This window comes from Chiloscyllium plagiosum, unplaced genomic scaffold (genome assembly GCF_037043375.1).
Source record: "Chiloscyllium plagiosum isolate Xiang-an unplaced genomic scaffold, Cpla_swu_hap1 HiC_scaffold_1, whole genome shotgun sequence".
Taxonomy (NCBI): domain Eukaryota; kingdom Metazoa; phylum Chordata; class Chondrichthyes; order Orectolobiformes; family Hemiscylliidae; genus Chiloscyllium; species Chiloscyllium plagiosum.
In genome coordinates this window covers 121,324,548-121,343,494 of record NW_028270139.1, presented here as the reverse complement: position 1 = coordinate 121,343,494, position 18,947 = coordinate 121,324,548, and the positions used below count along the sequence as shown (strand labels likewise).

Genomic DNA, 18,947 nt, shown 5'->3' with positions numbered 1-18,947 from the left:
CTTTGTAGCACCTTCACTAATCCTGCACATGTGCTGTGGATTACCAAATAAATTTGACAATTTGTGCAACCTTCAGACATCAAGACTGATACAAAAATGTTATTTGATACATCTCTACTTTCCCAATTTTACAATTTACCATGACATTTAAATATTACCAATGAAACCATTAAGCTCTTGGAAAACACTGAGATGTTTCTGTCAGAAGCCAACATTGTAATACATACACTCAGGTCTTCCTACAAATAAAGTTGTGGAGGCGCCCGTGTTGGACTGGGGTAGACAAAGTCAAAAATCATATGACACAAGATTATAGTCCAACAGGTTTAAGTTGAAATTGCAAGCGTTCGGAGCTCCACTGCATCCTCAGGCAGCTAGTGAGAGAGAATACATCAGACACAGAATTTATCGTAAAAGATAATGCAAAAAGTTTATGCGAATGTATTGAACAAACCTTGATGGCTATTACGTCTCTAATCAGTTAGAATCGAGGTGCAGGTTTCAAGTGATTAATATGTAAATCCCTGCCCCAAGATAACTTCAGGTTTTATCAGAATAACGGTCATGCTGTGGAGGTGCCGGTGTTGAACTGAAGTGGATAAAGTTAAAAATCACACAAACTGTCAGCTCCCTGATGAAGGAGCAGCGCTCCAAACACTCGTGCTTCCAAAAAACCTGTTGGACTATAATCTGGTTTTGTGTGATTTGTAACCGAATAAAGGTGACACCTTAGGTCATACAATGCATTTTAGGTGTGAGGCCATGTTTCAAGTCTGTAGTATCTCATCCTGGAGCCAGACTGGTTTTATTCCAAAGTAGGAATTTATAAAATGCCACACTGACTGGCTATCTACAGATTGTGTATTTTCTGTAGAATGCATCTGCAAATACAAACCTGCAAAAGAATTTCACCCCATAGACTTATATGTGTGTGTATATGTGGGAGAGGGAGAGAGAGAGAGAGTGTGTGTGTGTGTGTGAGTGCGCATGCTCTTGAGAGAGAGTGTATGTATGTGCGCGTGTGCTCTTGAGAGAGTATATGTATGTGCTTGAGGGGGGGGGGTGTGAGTGTGAGGAAGTATATGTTTGTGACAGCACGCATGTGTGTGAGAGAGTGTGTGTGCTTGAGAGACAGTGTGTGTATGTTAAGGAGTATATGCCTGCAAGAGAGTGTGAATATGAACATGTGTGTATGTGTGAGTGTGTGTGAGAGTGAGGGAATATATGCATGAGAGAGAGTGTGAGTGTGTGTGTATGTATGTGAGAGACAGTGTGTGTATGAGAGCAGTCAAGGACATTCAGCCTCAGATATTTGGGTAACCATCCTCCAAGGTGGACTTCGGGACAAGCAACAACACAGAGTTGCTGAACAGAGGCTGATAGCTGTATTTGATACCCATGAGGATGGCCTCAAGTGGGATCTTGGGTTTATATGACACTACAGATGACCCCACCACATTATACACTCTCTCACACAAACACATTCACACACTCACACAGATCCTCTTCTCATACACACACACACACACACATACACACACACATATAAATCTATGAGGTGATATTGCTTTTGCAGATTTGAATTTGCAGGTACATTCTATTTTGTTAAAAAAATACACAATCTGAAGACAGACAGTCAATATAGCATTTTATAAGTTCCTGCTTTGGAAATAAAACCAGTCTGGCTCCAGGATGAGATAAAAACAGACTTGAAACATGGCCTCACATCTAAAATGCTTTGTCTGACCTTTATTCTGATAAAACCTGAAGTTACCTTGGGCAGGGATTTACATATTAATCAATCGAAGCCTGCACCTCCATTCTAACTGATTAAAGATTTAATAGCCATCTATATTTGTTCAATACATTCACATAATATGTATGACCTTTTAATAATTTACGATGAATTCTGTGTCCGACTTATTGTCTCTCACTAGCTGCCTGAGGAAGGAGCAGGTGCTCTGAAAGCTTGCAGATTCAAATAAAACTGTTGGACTATAATACAGTGTTTTGTGATTTTCGACTTTACAAATTATGTAATATCTCTGTAGCACATGCCCTAATCGTGTACATGTGCTGCGGATTACAAAACAAGTTTGACAATGTGTGCAACCTTCACACATGAAGACTGATACAAAGATGCAATTTGCCATATCTCTCATTTCCTGATTTCTCAATTTACCGTGATATTTGTATTCAATTATCCATCAAAGTTTCAAGCTTTACCACTACCTGCTTCAGAGGTCGTTATCCACCTTGAGGCTATCAAGTATTTATCACTTCTAATACACAGTTGATTTATCTTTCTGAGTCTTTGCTGATTCTAATCCAACAGTGTAAAATTCTGTTCAGCAAATCTTGTCTGTAACCTTACAAAAATATTTCAACATCTTCATTGCAATTTGAGATTTTCACCGTATGTAAGAGGGCTTAAGGAAGCTGAAGTCACAGTGGAATGGGGACCAATGTGCTCAATGTGCGTCCAAACATATTGTTGAAATTCAGACATGGGATGTAAGCATTGCTGGCAGAATCAGCATTAATTATCAGTCGCTCATTGCCCTTCTGAAGGTGGGAGCTACCTTCTGGAACCACTGCCACTTCAATTAATTTGGGGATGTGGCCATCATTGGCTAGGCCACCCTTTCTTGTTTATCCCTAATTGCCTTCGAAAAGCTGGCAAGCAAGTCCCTTCTTGAACCACTGCAGTCAGTGGGGTGTGGATAGACCAACAAGGCTGTTTAGAAGGGAGTTCCAGGATTTTCCCATTGTGACATTGACTCAGTGTTTTAGTTCCAAGTCAATATGGTGTGCAGCTTGGAGTGGAACTTGTAAGCACTGGTGCGCTCAAGCCACCGCTATCCTTGACCTTCTAGGTGATAGAGTTTGCAGATTTAAAAGGTGCTGTAGAACAAGTTTTGATGAGTTGCTGCAGTTCATCTTTTCGATAATAGTGGAGACGTGCGGTAGATGGGGTAACATTCAAGTTGCCGTTTTAGTCTGGATGATGCCAAGTTTCTTGAGTGTTATTTTTGGCTTTAACAATATTTCATATATTTGGGTATGTTATAGAGTCATACAGTCACCTGGATGGACAGCACGGAAACAGACCCTTCGGTCTAACCTGTCCATGCCGACCAGATATCCCAACCCAATCTAGTCCCCTGCCAGCACCCAGCCCATATCCCTCTCAACCCTTCCTATTCATATACCCATCCAGATGAGTTTTAAATGCTGTAATTGTACCAGCCTCCAACACTTCCTCTGGCAGCTCATTCCATACACACATCACCCTCTTGTGTGAAAAAGTTTCCCCCTCTCACCCTAAACCCATGCCCCTCTAGTTCTGGTCTCCCCCATCCCAGGGAAAATACCTTGTCTATTTACCCTATCCATGCCTCTTGTGATTTTATAAACCTCTATAAGGTCACCCCTCAGCCTCCAATGCTCCAGGGAAAACAGCCCTAACTTATCCAACCTTTCCGTATAGCTCAAATTCTCCAACCCTGGCAACATCTTTGTAAATCTTTTCTGAACCTTCCCAAGTTTCACAACATCCTTCTGGTAGGAAGGAGACCAGAATTGCACACAATATACCAACAGTGGCCTAACCAATCCACTGTATAGCTGCTACATGACATCCCAACTCCTATACTCAATACTCTGACCAATAAAGGAAAGCATACCAAATGCCTTCTTCACTATCCTATCTACCTGCGACTCCACTTTCAAGGAGCAATGAACCTGCACTCCAAGGTCCCTTTGCTCAGCAACACTTCCTAGGACCTTACCATTAAGTATATAAGTCGTGCTAAGCTTTGCTTTCCCAAAATTCAGCACCTCACATTTATCTGAATTCAACTCCATCTGCCACTCCTCAGCCCATTGGCCCATCTGATCAAGATCCCGTTGTAGTCTGAGGTAACCTTACACTCGCTAGAATTTTCCCACAGCAAAACATCATTCTTAAAGTTATATCCTTCTGCAAGAACCACCCAGCATATGTCACGGCCCCGTGCAGAATCCTTATTCACAAAGGTAATACTTCCTTGACTGTGAATGCCTCACTCCCTTGTTCTGGTAATATATCCAGTCCTTCCTAGTTAATTTCTTATTTTGTTTGTCATAAGTCTCAAGAAGAACCTCTTGTGCAGCACAGTGAGAAATACCCTGTTCGTACCCATTTTACTGCATCTATTCCATTCTGTGCCTCTTTGTTTCTTTCTGTTTTGTTAGCCAAGCAATCTTTGTAAAATCTAAAACTAACGTTAAAAGATTTAATCTCCTTGTGAGGGCTGCACCAAATTTCATCCCTCCAAAATAGCTAGCCACTTGTTTTTAAAAATTAAATCCTGTAAACATATGCTATTCCTAGCATCACCTTTGATGGCTTTCTTGAGCTACAATCGAAATGGAACATGAATCACTGTTAACTGATTAATTGTCCTAACTTGCACCATCCTCAAGAGTCAGCATCAATTAATTCATCATGCTCTGGTCCTTCCATGTACAAACCATCTGATTTAGTCAAACAATTCTAAGAAACTCTGTGACTTTATTACTTCATCCTCCTTGTTTTCACCCTGTACAACCATCCAATGTCATGCCACAACACAGAACAATTTTCAAATAAGGCCATTTGCAAAGTGAACTGAAAATGAAAATGATTCAATTCAGACTACACAACGGCATAAATTAAATAAATGACTCACTCCAGAAAACGTGTGATGTAATCTTTGCTGCAGTGAGACCATATGAGAGGAGACTGATCATATTGTAACTGCCGAGACATGATAAAGTGATTCTTCTCAAAGGGTTCACAATCATTACCCTGTCCATCATGCTGGATGCCAAAACTGTAATAACAATAATAATTGTACATCATCAGCCACATCACTAGCAAGCAGTGCATTTCTATTCTATTATACTTCACATTTTATGCATAACTTTTGAAATAAATGTTACACATTTCAATTCTGATGAATAGTTTAAGAGGCATATATCCAAAGGTTACAGCGTTATCAAAACTGTAATCCCTCGGCCAGCTGCAAAATTTCATTTAGAAAATCACAATTGAAATATCATTGTGAAAACTGTGTGCAATGAATGGATTTATAACTCACATACTACGGTGATTTTTTTGCCTATATAAATTCAGATTAAGAGGAGGGACTTTGTGACACCTAAGAACAAATCATTTGTCCATCCCATCTCAAGGAGCACTGCAAGGACCTGTTAGAACCCAAGAAAGATTTGAAAGTGTTACAAAATAAGTACCACAAAGAGAAGAAAATATTTAAAAAACAGCATTTTGTTTTCTGAAGAAGGGACAGTGACAGAACTGCCTGAGATGACACTTCAAAAAATGTAAGATTGTGAGTACTTAATGATTATAAGAACTGAAAAAAATAAGAACTAGGAGCAGGAGTAAGCAATGCTGCCCTTTGAACCTGGTCCACCATGTAATACAAACATGGCAGATATCATCTCAGCCTCAACTCCATTCTTTAACACATTATTAATGATAAATCTATCTCCTCCTTATGCAATGTCTGAGCATCCACCGCACTCTGGATAGTGAATTCCATAGCTTCATGACCCTTTGAGAAGTAATTCTCTGTGTCTGCTTTAAATCTGCCACCTTTCAGCCTAAAATATGACCACTTGTTCTAGACTGCCCCCCAAAAGGATATATATGCTCTACATCTCCTTAATTTGATAGCTATTTTAGTCTCATCTGCAAATTTAGCTATACCACATTCTATCCCTCAATCAAGTTATTATCACGGATTGTTAACAGTTGGGCTTGGGGACTGAACCCTGTGGCACCCCACTACTTACAGCTTGCCAATTACAGAGAGATGCATTTATCTCAATTCTCTGCTTTCTGTTGGTTAGCCAATTCTCCAACCAAGCCAATTTGTTACCCCTGACCTCATGTGATCTTACCTTGTGTATTAATTATTAGTGCAGCAATCTATCAAATGCCTTCAGAAAGTCCAGATATACTACATCTACAGGTGTTCCATTATCCACTTTGCATGTTACACCTTTAATGACTAGCAAATTAGTCAAATACATTTTACCCTTCATAAAACTGCTAATTCCAATGGAGTTATTGCTATTATTTCAAAATTATTTACTACTGAAAGGCTCTCACAATATAATGTTCACACAGGAAAGTATGTGAAGGCAACGCCATGTAAAGGATTAAAATGCAGAACTTTTGAAAATGAACTTGCAGCCCACTGATACACCACATTCTGTCAGAGAGAACACCTGATTTCATGAATTTATATTTTACTTTGGTCTTAAGTTTACTTGATCTATCAGTTTTCTGATTCATAATATATTTCCCAAATGGCAATCTAAAAAATATTAGCCCACAACAATTGAAATTAATTAACCTGGCTTTTCACTCCTTTACATGCTCTCTGACTGGAGCACAGTTTCACAGGTAGAGATTGATTTCCAATTCTCATTCATAAGAACATAAGAACTCGGAGCAGAAGTCGGCCACCTGGCCCTTTGAGCCTGCTCCGCCATTCAATACGATCATGGTTGATCTTTTTGTGGACTCAGCTCCACTTACCTGCACTCTCACGTATCACTTAATTCCTTTATTGTTCAAAAAAATCTATCTTAGCTTTAAAAACATTTACTGAAGTAGTGTCAACTACTTCACTGGACAAGGAATTCCTGAGATTTACGATCCTCTGGGTGAAGAAGTCTCTTCTCAATTCACTCCTAAATCTGCTCCCCCTAATCTTGAGGCTATGCCCTCTTGTCCTAGTTTCACCTGCCAGTGAAAACATTCTCTCTACTTCTATCTTATGCAAGATTGTTGGAAAATTATTTATGTACCAGAATTGTTTCAGTCTAGTGCATTTCTGTTTTCCAACAGCAAATCACTGGCTGACAAACACATATAAAAACCTTGGATTTTAATTCTTCTTGACCACAGAGGTCAAGTGTAGCATCTCAATCACTGCCGTAGTGAGATCAGTTAATAGCAGGCACAGTTTCCTAACCTGTGGAAATGAACTATTCTCTCTGCTTATAAAGGCTGAGATACCTGTGACCAATCTCATGTGCAATGGTAAATGCCACTGGTAAGCCAGAATCCTCATTAATGTTGCAATTTCGAAGCGGTTGACACATTCCTGACACATGTGACAGACCTAATGTCTCACAGGGACGATTCATTCCAGCACAGAGATCCATCCTGCAATTAAACAGCATTTAGATTAATTTAGACATTTTAACATAAAGCATCCTGAGATTGCTGGGTTGACAGAGATTAAGAGACATGCTGCTATTAATGCCACTTTCTACATCAATATCATACAATATCCAGCCAATATCATTAGTAACTAGCAAAAACATTTACAAAACATACTCTAGCAGAAATCATCTTAAATAGGTGCCTATTGAAATGTGCAAAACGTATTCCTTTTTTAAATCCATCATTTGCATGATGAAGTTTGAAGCCGCCTAAATATTTTTATTAGCAGCAGGTACAGCATGTTCAAAACAATTGCAAAAACATTTCAATCTTAAAGGAACACTTTCTGATGTTTTATTAAAGATGTCAAAGATTGTACATCTCAGTAAGCAAAAGACACATATGCCAAAGAAACACTGCTGCAAAACTCCACAACAGTTGACTCTGGATCCCCATTGCACAAGAATAGAAATATTTTTATCCAAAGTAATTACTTACATTTAAGTAAAGCACGGGAAGGAGGATTCTTCTTATAAACATTCAGACATGCTGGATTCTAACGAGATCAGCCAGGTGGACCTCATAGAATATAAGTTCCCTGTCTGGGGCTGTTAATCTGGTCCAATCAGGGATCCCTGGCGGGACTAAAATGCCCCTGTTCACTCTGAGAGCTAGCTCTGAGGAAGCTGCCTTTGAGGAAGCAAGTACTCTCTGCATATAAATAATGGGTAATTTGGTGACAGGATAGTGACATGTGTGGAGTTATTTCAAAGGGAACTTGGTGTTAGGGACAATGTGTGGGGTGAGGGTGCAAGATGGTATATGGGACTCAGGCTCTGCATGTTCCCTGTATGGAATTTTATTTTCAAACAGTATGTTTCATTATTGACAGGTTCCTTGCCCAGAAAATAGTGCGGTGTGTTCCTGACTGGGCAAGAAGCACTTTTCAACAAGCCACAGAAATGAATGAGTTTGATTTCAAACTGGGAATTCAGTCTCCACAGAGGGTCAAGAAGCAGGCAACAATGAGTGTATTAGGGGGCAGTATTGATGAGAGAGAAGCTTGTGGTGGATGTCCAGAAGAAGAAAAAAAACTCCTCCTCTTCCTGGTCTACAAGGAATGCAGTGAAGGCATTTAGAACATAAGAACATATGGGGCGGCACGGTGGCACAGTGGTTAGCACTGCAGCCTCATAGCGCCAGAGACCCGGGTTCAATTCCCGCCTCAGGCGACTGACTGTGTGGAGTTTGCACATTCTCCCCGTGACTGCGTGGGTTTCCTCCGGGTGCTCCGGTTTCCTCCCACAATCCAAAAAAAAAATGTGCAGGTTAGGTGAATTGGCCACACTAAATGTAGGAGAATTGGTCTTGGTGGGTTACGCTTCGGCGGGTCGATGTGGACTTGTTGGGCTGAAGGGCCTGTTTCCACACTGTAGGTAATCTAAAAATCTAATGAACTAGGCACAAGTGTAGGAAATTCAGCCCCTCTAGCCTACTCCACCATTTAATACAATCATGGCTAATCTCATGCTGCCTCAAAATCCCCTGCCTGTGTTCTACACCCTTTCCCCTGTTACTAATTAAACGTTGGTCCATTTCCTCCTGAAATGAATTAATTGCCACAGTGTCCATCACAGTCTGGGATAGTGACCCTTTGAGAGAAGTAATTCCTCCTCTTCTCTGTTTAAATCTGCCAACCCTTACCTTGTCCCGAGCTGATCTGACCTTTCTGCACTTCTCAGGTTTCCTCCAGTCTGAAATGCTGGCCAAACATTGCCCAGCCTATAGAGCAGGTGAAAACCAAGCCTGATTAACTCATCCAAAATGCTAACCCACCTTCTAGGAAAATATTTCATGCTCATCACATCTTTAAGACCATTAGCTATCTCAGCCTTAAGGCAGTTAAGATAATGGAATCAATTTCCAAGACTTTACATCTATCAAGACAACCTGCAGGTAGCAAGTATGCATTGTGATGAATGCCCTATAATCTGTATTCTTAGTCAATCATGCCAATTCTCAGACCATCATAAAAAACTATTTGTCTTTTGAAGATCAGTCTGCTGTGTTACTTCATATTTTCTTAGAATATATCCAATTGCTCATTATTCACGTTTTTAAAATCAAACTGACCTCGTCAACAATACAGCAATGTCATGGTGATGTGGAGTGGAGTCGCTTTTAGGATTCACATTTCTTTGCCACTTGCAGAAACTGGAAAGAGTATGGTCAGCGTGATGAATGATTTTTAATTCTTTCTGTAAAAGGTTTGAACAACATTATATCAGAAGCAAAACTGTTAGACATGACATTGTTTTGCCGCATATCACAATATGTTTAAATGAACTCCATAGGATGGACTATGACCAGAGAAACATAGAAGCACACAAAATAGGTGCAGGAGTAGGCCATTCAGCCCTTCAAGCCTGCACAACCATTCAATATGACCATAGCTGATCATGCAATGTCAGTCTCCCATTCATTTTCTCTCCATACTCCTTGATCCCTTTAGCTGCAAGGGCCATGACCAGTACCCTCTTGAGTATATCTAATGAAGAGAATTCCACAGGTTCACAACTCTCTGAGTGAAAAAATTCTTCCTCATCTCAGTCCTGAATGGTTTACCCCTTATTCTTAGACTTCTCCAACATCGGGAATATTCTTTCCGCATCTAGCCTGTCCAGTCCAATCAGGATTTTATATGTTTCGATGAGATCCCCCCATTCTTCTAAATTCCATTGAGTACAAGCTCAGTTGGTCTAGTGTTTCCTCATATGTCAGTCCTGCCATCTCGGGAATCAGTCTGGTGAACCTTTGCTGGATTCCCTCAATGTCCTTCCTCAGATTAGGAGACCAAAACTGCACACAATACTCAAGGTGAGGCCTCACCAAGGCCCTGTATAACTGCAGCAAGACATCCTTACTCCGATACTCAAATCCTCTCACTATGAAGGAGTGCATGCCATTAGTTTTCCTCACCACCTGCTGCACCTGCATGCCAACCTTCAGTGACCATTCCACCATGATACTCAGGTCTTGTTGTGCCTCACTTTGCCCTAAACTGCCAACATTCAGGCAAGAATCTGCCTTCAAGTTTTTGTGACCCAAGTGGATAACCTCACATTTATCCACTTTATATTGCATTTTCCAAGTATTTACCCACTCAGCCAGTCAGTCCAAGTCACCCTGCAGCCTCTTAGCATCCTCCTCACAGCACACATTGCCGCCCAGCTTAGTGTCGTCTGCAAATCTGGAGATATTGCATTCAATTCCTTCAAAGACCAAAGAACAATACTGCACAGGAACAAGCTCTTTGGCCTTCCAAGCCTGTGCTGACACGTTTTGCCCTTCCATACTAAAACTGTCTTCACTGATAGGATTTGTATCCTTCTGTTCCCTTCTTGTTCATGCATTCGTGAAGAAGGTAGTCCTAAAACTGTGAAGTAAATTAAATTTTGTTCTTGTCTGATCTCTTAAAGTGATACATGTTTTGTTGCTTATGTAGCGTTTTATCCCATGTTAAAGCCTAGCAAAGAGGTCAGGAAATGCAAAATAAATCACTTGAATGACATAGCTTCGTGAGACTCCTGGATGTTTCTTCTGGGAGCTCCCATCACTTCATTGGAGATCAACTAAAAAACTTGATATCTTTATTTTGCATTTCCTGACCTGTTTGCTAGGCTTTAACATGGGATACACTACATAAGCAACAAAACAAGTATCACTTTAAGAGATCCAACAAGAACAAAATTTAATTTAATTTGCAATTTTAGGACTACCTTCTTCATTGTCCCTGCTTCAAGTTCATAACCTTATTGCCCTTTGTTAATGATCTACATCCAATCCCTGGTGAATCCTGCTGTCCTCTTTAGCCCTCTACTGTTGGATCATGCTTTATGGCTGGCCTGACAGATTTCAAACTCAGTCTAAAAAGTGACAGCGTTGTTGGTACACAACTTGCCAACTGAAACTAACTGAGTTTGGTCAATAAAATGCTTTGTCATCCCATCCACAACATTGGGCAGTTGTTGCAATAGTTCTGCTCAGTACACTGAGAGAATAAAAATGAGGGCCAATGTTTCACACAATCGAGCTCAATCTAGGATTTCTGATAGTCAAGCTTTTCTTGTAAGAAGCCAATATGGGGATAATACAAGTGCAGATACACAGAGACAAGAACTTTACAGGGACTGAGGTTGGTGCTTTTCTTCAAAATGCACATTGAGATGTAAACCCTCTTTATAAATAGGGATGAAAAGAATAGTCTACAAATGATAGCAATCTGGGAAATCCCAGTTAATTCCAGAGAAACACAGGAGATTGAACTAAAAGGAAGAAAAAATATGGGAATGAATTTGCATTCCCATTCAAGGATGCATAGTTGGGAAAACGCCCACATTCTCTAGCACAATGAGGAAGAAAGGTCTCTGGACTGTAAGATCTTCATCTCAGTGGGAAATGAAGGTTAGCAACTAAGGTCAAGTCCACTGCAATGCAAAAAGTTCATTACAACCAGAGAGGGGAGGCAAGCTGTAGGGTAGGCCTGCCTCAGTGATTTGACCATTTCTCTCAGCAATGAAATAAAGAGCAAAACAAAACCGTTGTCCAGCCCAAACCTCCCTATCCCATTGCCTGGTCACCTGATGCCCCCAACTCCCATGACCCATCATAACCTCCAGGCCAATCTATGCATGTCTACCCACCTGTCATCATATCATCCGCCCCTTTATCTGCTCCATACATCTTATCTCTGTGCCAACGTAATTCAACCTATGATCCTACCTACCAATCTTTGCCCTTACCCTAGCCAATGCTAACTCACCCAAGGGAAGACCGCAGAACCCATGCTGAGACAAAATAAAATCATATTTTTACATGTATGTCAATGAATTCGCTATTTTGTTTTAAAAATATGCTCTTTTGTTGATAAAAACCTGGCTCATTATATTTTAGCAATTTTATTTATAACCCTAATTCAAATACCTTTTATGAATTAGGGCTGTCAATCAAACTGTAAACCAATAAACATCTCATTGAGATAATGGAGGGTTATGGAAATAATCATGCAACGCAAATCCTATGAAGTCAGCCTGCAGGCTCTACCAACATACACAGTGAAATAGTTTACACTAACTTTATTTTACACTGTAGACAATTCTTTATTCAATACTTTCAGGATATTTAATTCCCTTGACAGCTTGAAAATTCCAATAAGTTTGACTGTGTCGATGAGTTCACTTTTTAACATATATTCATGTCCAGTTTTACAAACTTAAAAGAACTTGCCTCTTCCAGAGATTACCTTGAACCTAACCAATGGGACACCTTGCACCTTCAAAACGGTATCCTGTCCTTCTTAAGAACTGTAGCCACTTTTGAGTTTATCCTCAAAGTTCTAAAGCTCAAAAGTCACATTTTTTATATCCTACTTACAAAAATTTGATCTGTTTGATAGAAGCTACATTTTAATACCTACAGCTGCCTTCCTAAACCAAGGCTGTACAAACTATAACCTACCTCCATTCTCCACCATTCCTTCAGCAAGAATAATAATGGCTGTAGAATTCAAGGATAGGATTTTCCAGAATTGGTCTCCAACATCTCTTTTGCTAAGCCAGAGACTCTCTCAGCCTTTACGAAATTTAAGGCCGTAATCGACCAATTTCTATGGCAGAACTAGACTTGACAAGAGACCAATATAATTCTAACAGAAGTCTTCTAACCAAAAAGACAGTTTTATCTTTTGTTTCTTTGGATCTGATATATTTTTTGTTTCATTTCAGTTTGAATAGATAATTCAGTTTCAAAGTTATTCATCTGAATAATAACTCTGACAACTGGGTGAGGTATCAGAAAGCTGCTTGCAGCACTGGAACCATAGAAAAACCCCAGCCCCTGTCAGCAACAACAGTGTAGGGTAAGGAAGATAAGAGCATAAGAATTAGATACACAGCAGTAGGTCTTCAGCCCCTGGAGCTTGTCTGTCATTCAGTAGGATCATGGCTGATCTGACACGCCCCAGATCTACTCTCCTGCCCTTTCCCATTAACCCTTGACACGTGCACTATTCAAGAATCTATCTCAGCATAAATATACACAAAGTCTCTGCTCCTACAGCTCTCTGTAGCAAGGAGTTCCAAGGACTCTTAACCCTCTGAGAGAAGAAATTCTTTATCTCTGTTTTAAATTTGTGCCCTTTTATTATGAGAATATGCCCTCAGGTCCTCAGCTCTCTCATAAGGTGAAACATTCAGTATTTACTCTGTCAAACTCCTTACAAAGCTTTTATGTTTCAATCATTCCTCAAAACTCCAGTTAGTAGAGTCCCAAGTGTTTTCTCACAAGACAATCCCTCCATACCAGGGATCATCCTAATGAACCTGCTTGGAACTGACACAAATGAAATATTATCTTTCCTTAAATAAGTGGACCAAAGCTGCTCATAGGACTCCAGATTTATTCTCACCAGCAACTTGCACAGTTGTAGTAAGATTTCCCTCTTCTTATACTCCAAATCGCTTGAAATAACGGCCAAATTTCCATTCACCTTCCTGGTAGCCTGCTGCACTGTGTGCTGACATTTCTGTGTTTCATGCACAAGTACCCCCAAGTCCATCTGTGTGCTGACATTTCTGTGTTTCATGCACAAGTACCCCCAAGTCCATCTGTGTGCTGACATTTCTGTGTTTCATGCACAAGTACCCCCAAGTCCATCTGTGTGCTGACATTTCTGTGTTTCATGCACAAGTACCCCCAAGTCCATCTGTGTGCTGACATTTCTGTGTTTCATGCACAAGTACCCCCAAGTCCATCTGTGTGCTGACATTTCTGTGTTTCATGCACAAGTACCCCCAAGTCCATCTGTGTGCTGACATTTCTGTGTTTCATGCACAAGTACCCCCAAGTCCTTTTGTGTTGCAGCATTCTATTTTCTCCATTTAAATAATTCCTTATTGCCTTGGTTTCCCATCCAAAATAAACAACCTCACATTTTCCTACACTGTACTCCATTTGCCAACTTTTTGCTCACTCAATCAATCTATATTTTTATGCTCTAGATTAGCTACGGGAAATGCTGGGTGACAGGGACAGAGTAGGAGGGTGGAGCTGGGTGGGATGCTCTTCAGAGGGTCGGTGTGGAGTCGACAACCAAATGGCCTGCTTCCAGACTGAAGGGATTCTATCACTCTATAATGCAATGTTTATGTCCCTCTCGCAACTGGCCTTTCTATCTATTGTTTTGTCATTTGCAAATCTGACTGCAATATACTTGCTTCCTGCCTCCTAGTCATGAATTTATATATATAGTACACAGTTGCTGGCTCAGCACTAATCCATGCAGCATGTATGTTTGGACTTCAAAGGTTTCCATGGTATACGATTTTGCTTCCAGACAGGAATATTTAAAATCCCTAATGCCTGGCGCATTTCCAGTCGAGAAAGCTTGATATAATTTGATAGTTGTTGCATAAGTTCTTTACTTACAATTAATCACTGAATAGGGGGAGCAAATTTAGGCTAGGATCATTCTTTTGGCATTTTGGTTGAACTTAAATTAATTAGTAGCTTTTAACAAGCTAATCATTCTCCAATCATAGTATATATTTATTAAGACTGAGCTTGATCTGCATTGTACGTGATCATTTAAATTATATTGATATTTTTGCTGACTACATTTTCCTGATCAGTAGTCCTGTGAATAATAAGTAATAATATCAATGACCAAATCAGTTTTAATTTAGTGTAAGGCCATTTCTTTTAATGTATGCCCTGGTTGCCTTTCACTTTCACATAATTCTGGAGTGCTGTTGAAGTCCTGCCAACCCAGGTAATGTTGCCTCAGTTAAATTTTATAAGATAACAGTGCTGAAACATTTAATGGTTCATTCATCTCCACCCAATCTGATGAAGGCATAAGCACTTGTGTGTAAAACAACTAAGGATCTTAAGGGATAATTTTCTTCATGGTTAATGTAAGTGTTACTGCACAGAAGTGTGTGTTTCAGAGCTGGAGGACATAGGATGACATTTAGGTAAAAACAATGACTGCAGATGCTGGAAACCAGATTCTGGATCAGGGCTATTCCCGATGAAGGGCTTTTGCCCGAAACGTCGATTTCGAAGCTCCTTGGATGCTGCCTGAACTGCTGTGCTCTTCCAGCACCACTGATCCAGAATAGGATGACATTTCCCTAACTTCACAGCCTCAAGATTTCTAACCAATCACTCAGTTGTTGACAGGCAAAAGGCCTTTGCCGTCCACAACTGGCACTCATCGACAAACTAATCAGCGATTTTTGACAGCTGCATCTCCGTTTGTGCAACTCCTTTGCTCCAGTTCATTTGCAAACCACATTTCATCTACTTCTCAAACTACCAACCATGTAAATTGTGATGAAATAACTGAAGGATTATCCAGTGAGGCTTGTGGGTGGAGCTAAGAAATAAGAAGGGGATGGTGATGCTGTTGAGGTTGTACTATAGGCCCCCAAATAGTCAATGGGAATTAAAACAACAAATATCCAGGGAGGTTGGGGAGACTTGCAGGAGCAATAGGGTTGTCATAGTCGGGGATTTCAATTTTCCTAACATAGACAGAGACTGCAAGAGCTTTAAGGGCTTAGATGGGGTGGCATTTGTTAAGTGGGTTCAAGAAAATTTGGTCAAGCAGTATATAGAGGGTCCTATCCGGGAAGGGGCAAAATCCAACCTACTCTTGAGAAATAGGGCAGGATAGGTGACTGAGGTGACAATACAGGAGCACTTTGGGACCTGTGACCATAGTTCCATTAATTTTAAAATAGTTCTGGAGACGGACAAAGCTGTTCCACAGGTTCAAGTTCTAAACTGGGGCAAGGAGAATTTCTGTGGAATTAGATGAGCTTGCAGCGGTTGATTGGAGTAGTTTGTTTTTAGGCATGTGGGAGGCCTTTAAAAAGGGAGATAGCTGGAGTTCAAGGTCTATATGTTCCTCAGAGGGTGAAAGGCAAGGTTAGCAGGAATAGGGAGCCTTGGATGACAAGAAATATTGAGTCTTTGACCAGAAAAAAGAAGGAGGAATGGTTAGGTATAGGCAGCTAGGATCAAGGGAATCCCTGGAGTATATAGGGGATACAGGAGTTTACTGAAGAAGGAAATAAGGAGGTGAAAAGAGGGCATGAGATAGCCTTAGGGAGAATCCAAAGACGTTCTTTAACCATATTAATGAAAAAAGAATAACTAGGGACAGAATAGGACCCATTAGCCACAGGTGAAATCCTTGAAGACTGGAGGGTAGTGAATGTTGTGTTACTATTCAAGAAGGGTTGTAAAGAAAACCTTGGGACGTATGGGCCAGTAAGCTTAACATCTGTGGAGGGTAAGTTACTTGAGAAGATTCTGAGGATTAAAATGTACATGCATTTGGAAAGACAGGGTTTGACAGGGGAAAGACAGTTAGCATGGCTTTTGAATGGGAGATCATGCCTCACAAATTTGTTTACAGTTCTTTGATGAAGTCACCAGGAAGGTTGACGAGGGCAAGGTGGTAGACATAAATGGCTCCCATATGGATTTCAGTAAAGCCTTTGATAATGTTCCACCTGGTAGGCTGCTCTGGTAGGTTGGATTGCGTGGAATCCAGAGGGAGCTGATAAATTGAATACACAGTTGGCTTGCTGGTAGCTAGCAAAGGGTAATAATGGAAGGATGCTTGTCGGACTGGAAGCCTGTGACTAGTAGTGTGCCTCAGGGACAGTGCTGGGCCCATTGATGTTTGTTATCGATATCAATGATTTGGAAGAGAATCAGATTCCTGAAGAAGGGCTTGTGCCAGAAACATTGATTCTCCTGCTCCTTCGATGCTGCCTGACCTGCTGCGTTTTTCCAGCAACACATTTTTCAGCTCTGATCTCCAGCATCTGCAGTCCTCATTTTGTCCCCTTGGAAGAGAATGTCCAAGGCATGATTAATAAGTTTGCAGATGACACTAAAACAGGCGGTATTGTGGACAGTTAAGAAGGTTATCAGAAATATCAGCAGTACCTGAATCAGCTGGGGAAGTGGGCCGAGAAATGGCAAATGGAGTTTAATATAGATAAGTGTGACATCTTGCATTTTGGAAAGTCAAATCAAGGTAGGAGTTTCGTGGTGAATGGTAGGCCCTGAAGGAGTGGAGTGGAACAGAGGAACCTCAGAGTTCAGATGCATGGTTCTCAGAAAGTGGAAGCACAGGTAGACAGAGCAGTGAAGAAGGCTTTTGGCACACTGACATTCATCAGTCAGAGCATTGCATATAGAATTTGGAAAGTTATGTTGCAGTTGTACAGGATGTTGATGAGGCAGCACTTGGACATTGTGTTCACTTTTGGTCACCTTGCTATAGGAAGGATATTATTAAACTGCAAAGGGTGCAGAAGAAATTTACAAGAATGTTGCCAGGACTCAATGGTCTGAGTCATAGGGAGAAGTTGGACATGCTACAACGTTTTTCTTTGGATCGTAGAAGACTGAGGGGGAATCTTATAGAAATGTATAAGATCATGAGAGGCATGGATAGGGTGAATGCACTCAGTCGTTTTCCCAGGGTTAGGGAATCAAGGACTAGAGGGTATCAGTTTAAGGTTAGAGGGGAAAGAATAAAAGGGAACCTGAGGAGCAAAGTATTTACACAGAGGGTGGTACACATGTGGAATGAGCTGCCAGCAGAAGTGGTTGAGGTGGATACATTAGCAACATTTAAAAGGCATTTGTACAAATACATGGATAGGAAAGGTTTAGAAGGATATGGGCCAAGTGCAGGGAAATAGGGTGAGAATGGATGGACATTTTGGTCGGCATGGACCAGTTTGGGCTGAAAGGCTTGATCTGTGCTGTAGGACTCTGTGAATCAGTGTCAATGATTGCCAGATTACTTGCTTTTAAAAACTGCAATGATCCTTGACCAATCCATGCTTTCTAAAACAGTTTGTTTCTTCTTTTAGTCCACAATTAAAAATGCAGAGAAATAGACCGCATCCACCAACATTCATTCCCTCCACCACTGCTCGTCCTGACATTGCATGTCCCTAGGAATTGTGCAGGAAGTTGAAACTTCAGATGGAGAATTCCCATGTATTGATACTCTCTGAAAAAACTCCTGAAAGGTGGAAACTTTAGAGGGTTCCAATTGACCTGGCTTAATAGATAAACAGGAAATGTAAAATTTTGAAAATTAAAATCCTATTCCAACTTCTGGGTACCTATTAAACTGAACTCTCAACTCACCATTCCAACTAAACCTCCCCTGACCCCTTACACCCCAGATTTCTGACAGCCAAACCCCACTCCCATGCCCTCAATTTCCACCCATTCCACCCTCCCTCCCACCTCAAACCCCAACCTGTTGCAGCCAAAACTTATCTTCAATGTTAATCTCCATCCATCTCCTGGCACTCCCCCAAAACCAGCACCCATTCAGAAAACCCTAACCCATGCCAAGGTTCCGACATCCACCTCATCCCTCCCAGACCCAGCACATCTTACCCACAATACATCCAACCCAATGGCCTGACACCTCTTACTGAACACCAACCCAACTCAACCAGACCATAGCTCAACTAAACCCAACATCCTTCTACAACCCCTCCCCATAACAGAATCCAACTTGACATGCTCTTGCCCATCTGTCTGTACAGACAGCCCATGCCTGATACAAAAACTCCACAAGGGAATCCCCATTTTCCCCAACCCATCTGAACCACTC

The 18,947-nt window shown here is 40.9% G+C and overlaps 1 protein-coding gene across 1 annotated transcript in view; it reads right to left on the bottom strand.

Moving 5' to 3' along the window:
• Positions 1–18,947, bottom strand: part of adamts12 (ADAM metallopeptidase with thrombospondin type 1 motif, 12) — a 569,649-nt gene that overhangs the window by 313,199 nt on the left and 237,503 nt on the right. Inside the window, exons 6-8 of the mRNA XM_043680588.2 lie at positions 9,359–9,483; positions 7,076–7,225; positions 4,713–4,856 (exon numbers count right to left, since the gene is read on the bottom strand). Coding sequence (XP_043536523.2) covers positions 4,713–4,856; positions 7,076–7,225; positions 9,359–9,483 — 419 coding nt within the window. The remainder of the gene's footprint in view (positions 1–4,712; positions 4,857–7,075; positions 7,226–9,358; positions 9,484–18,947) is intronic.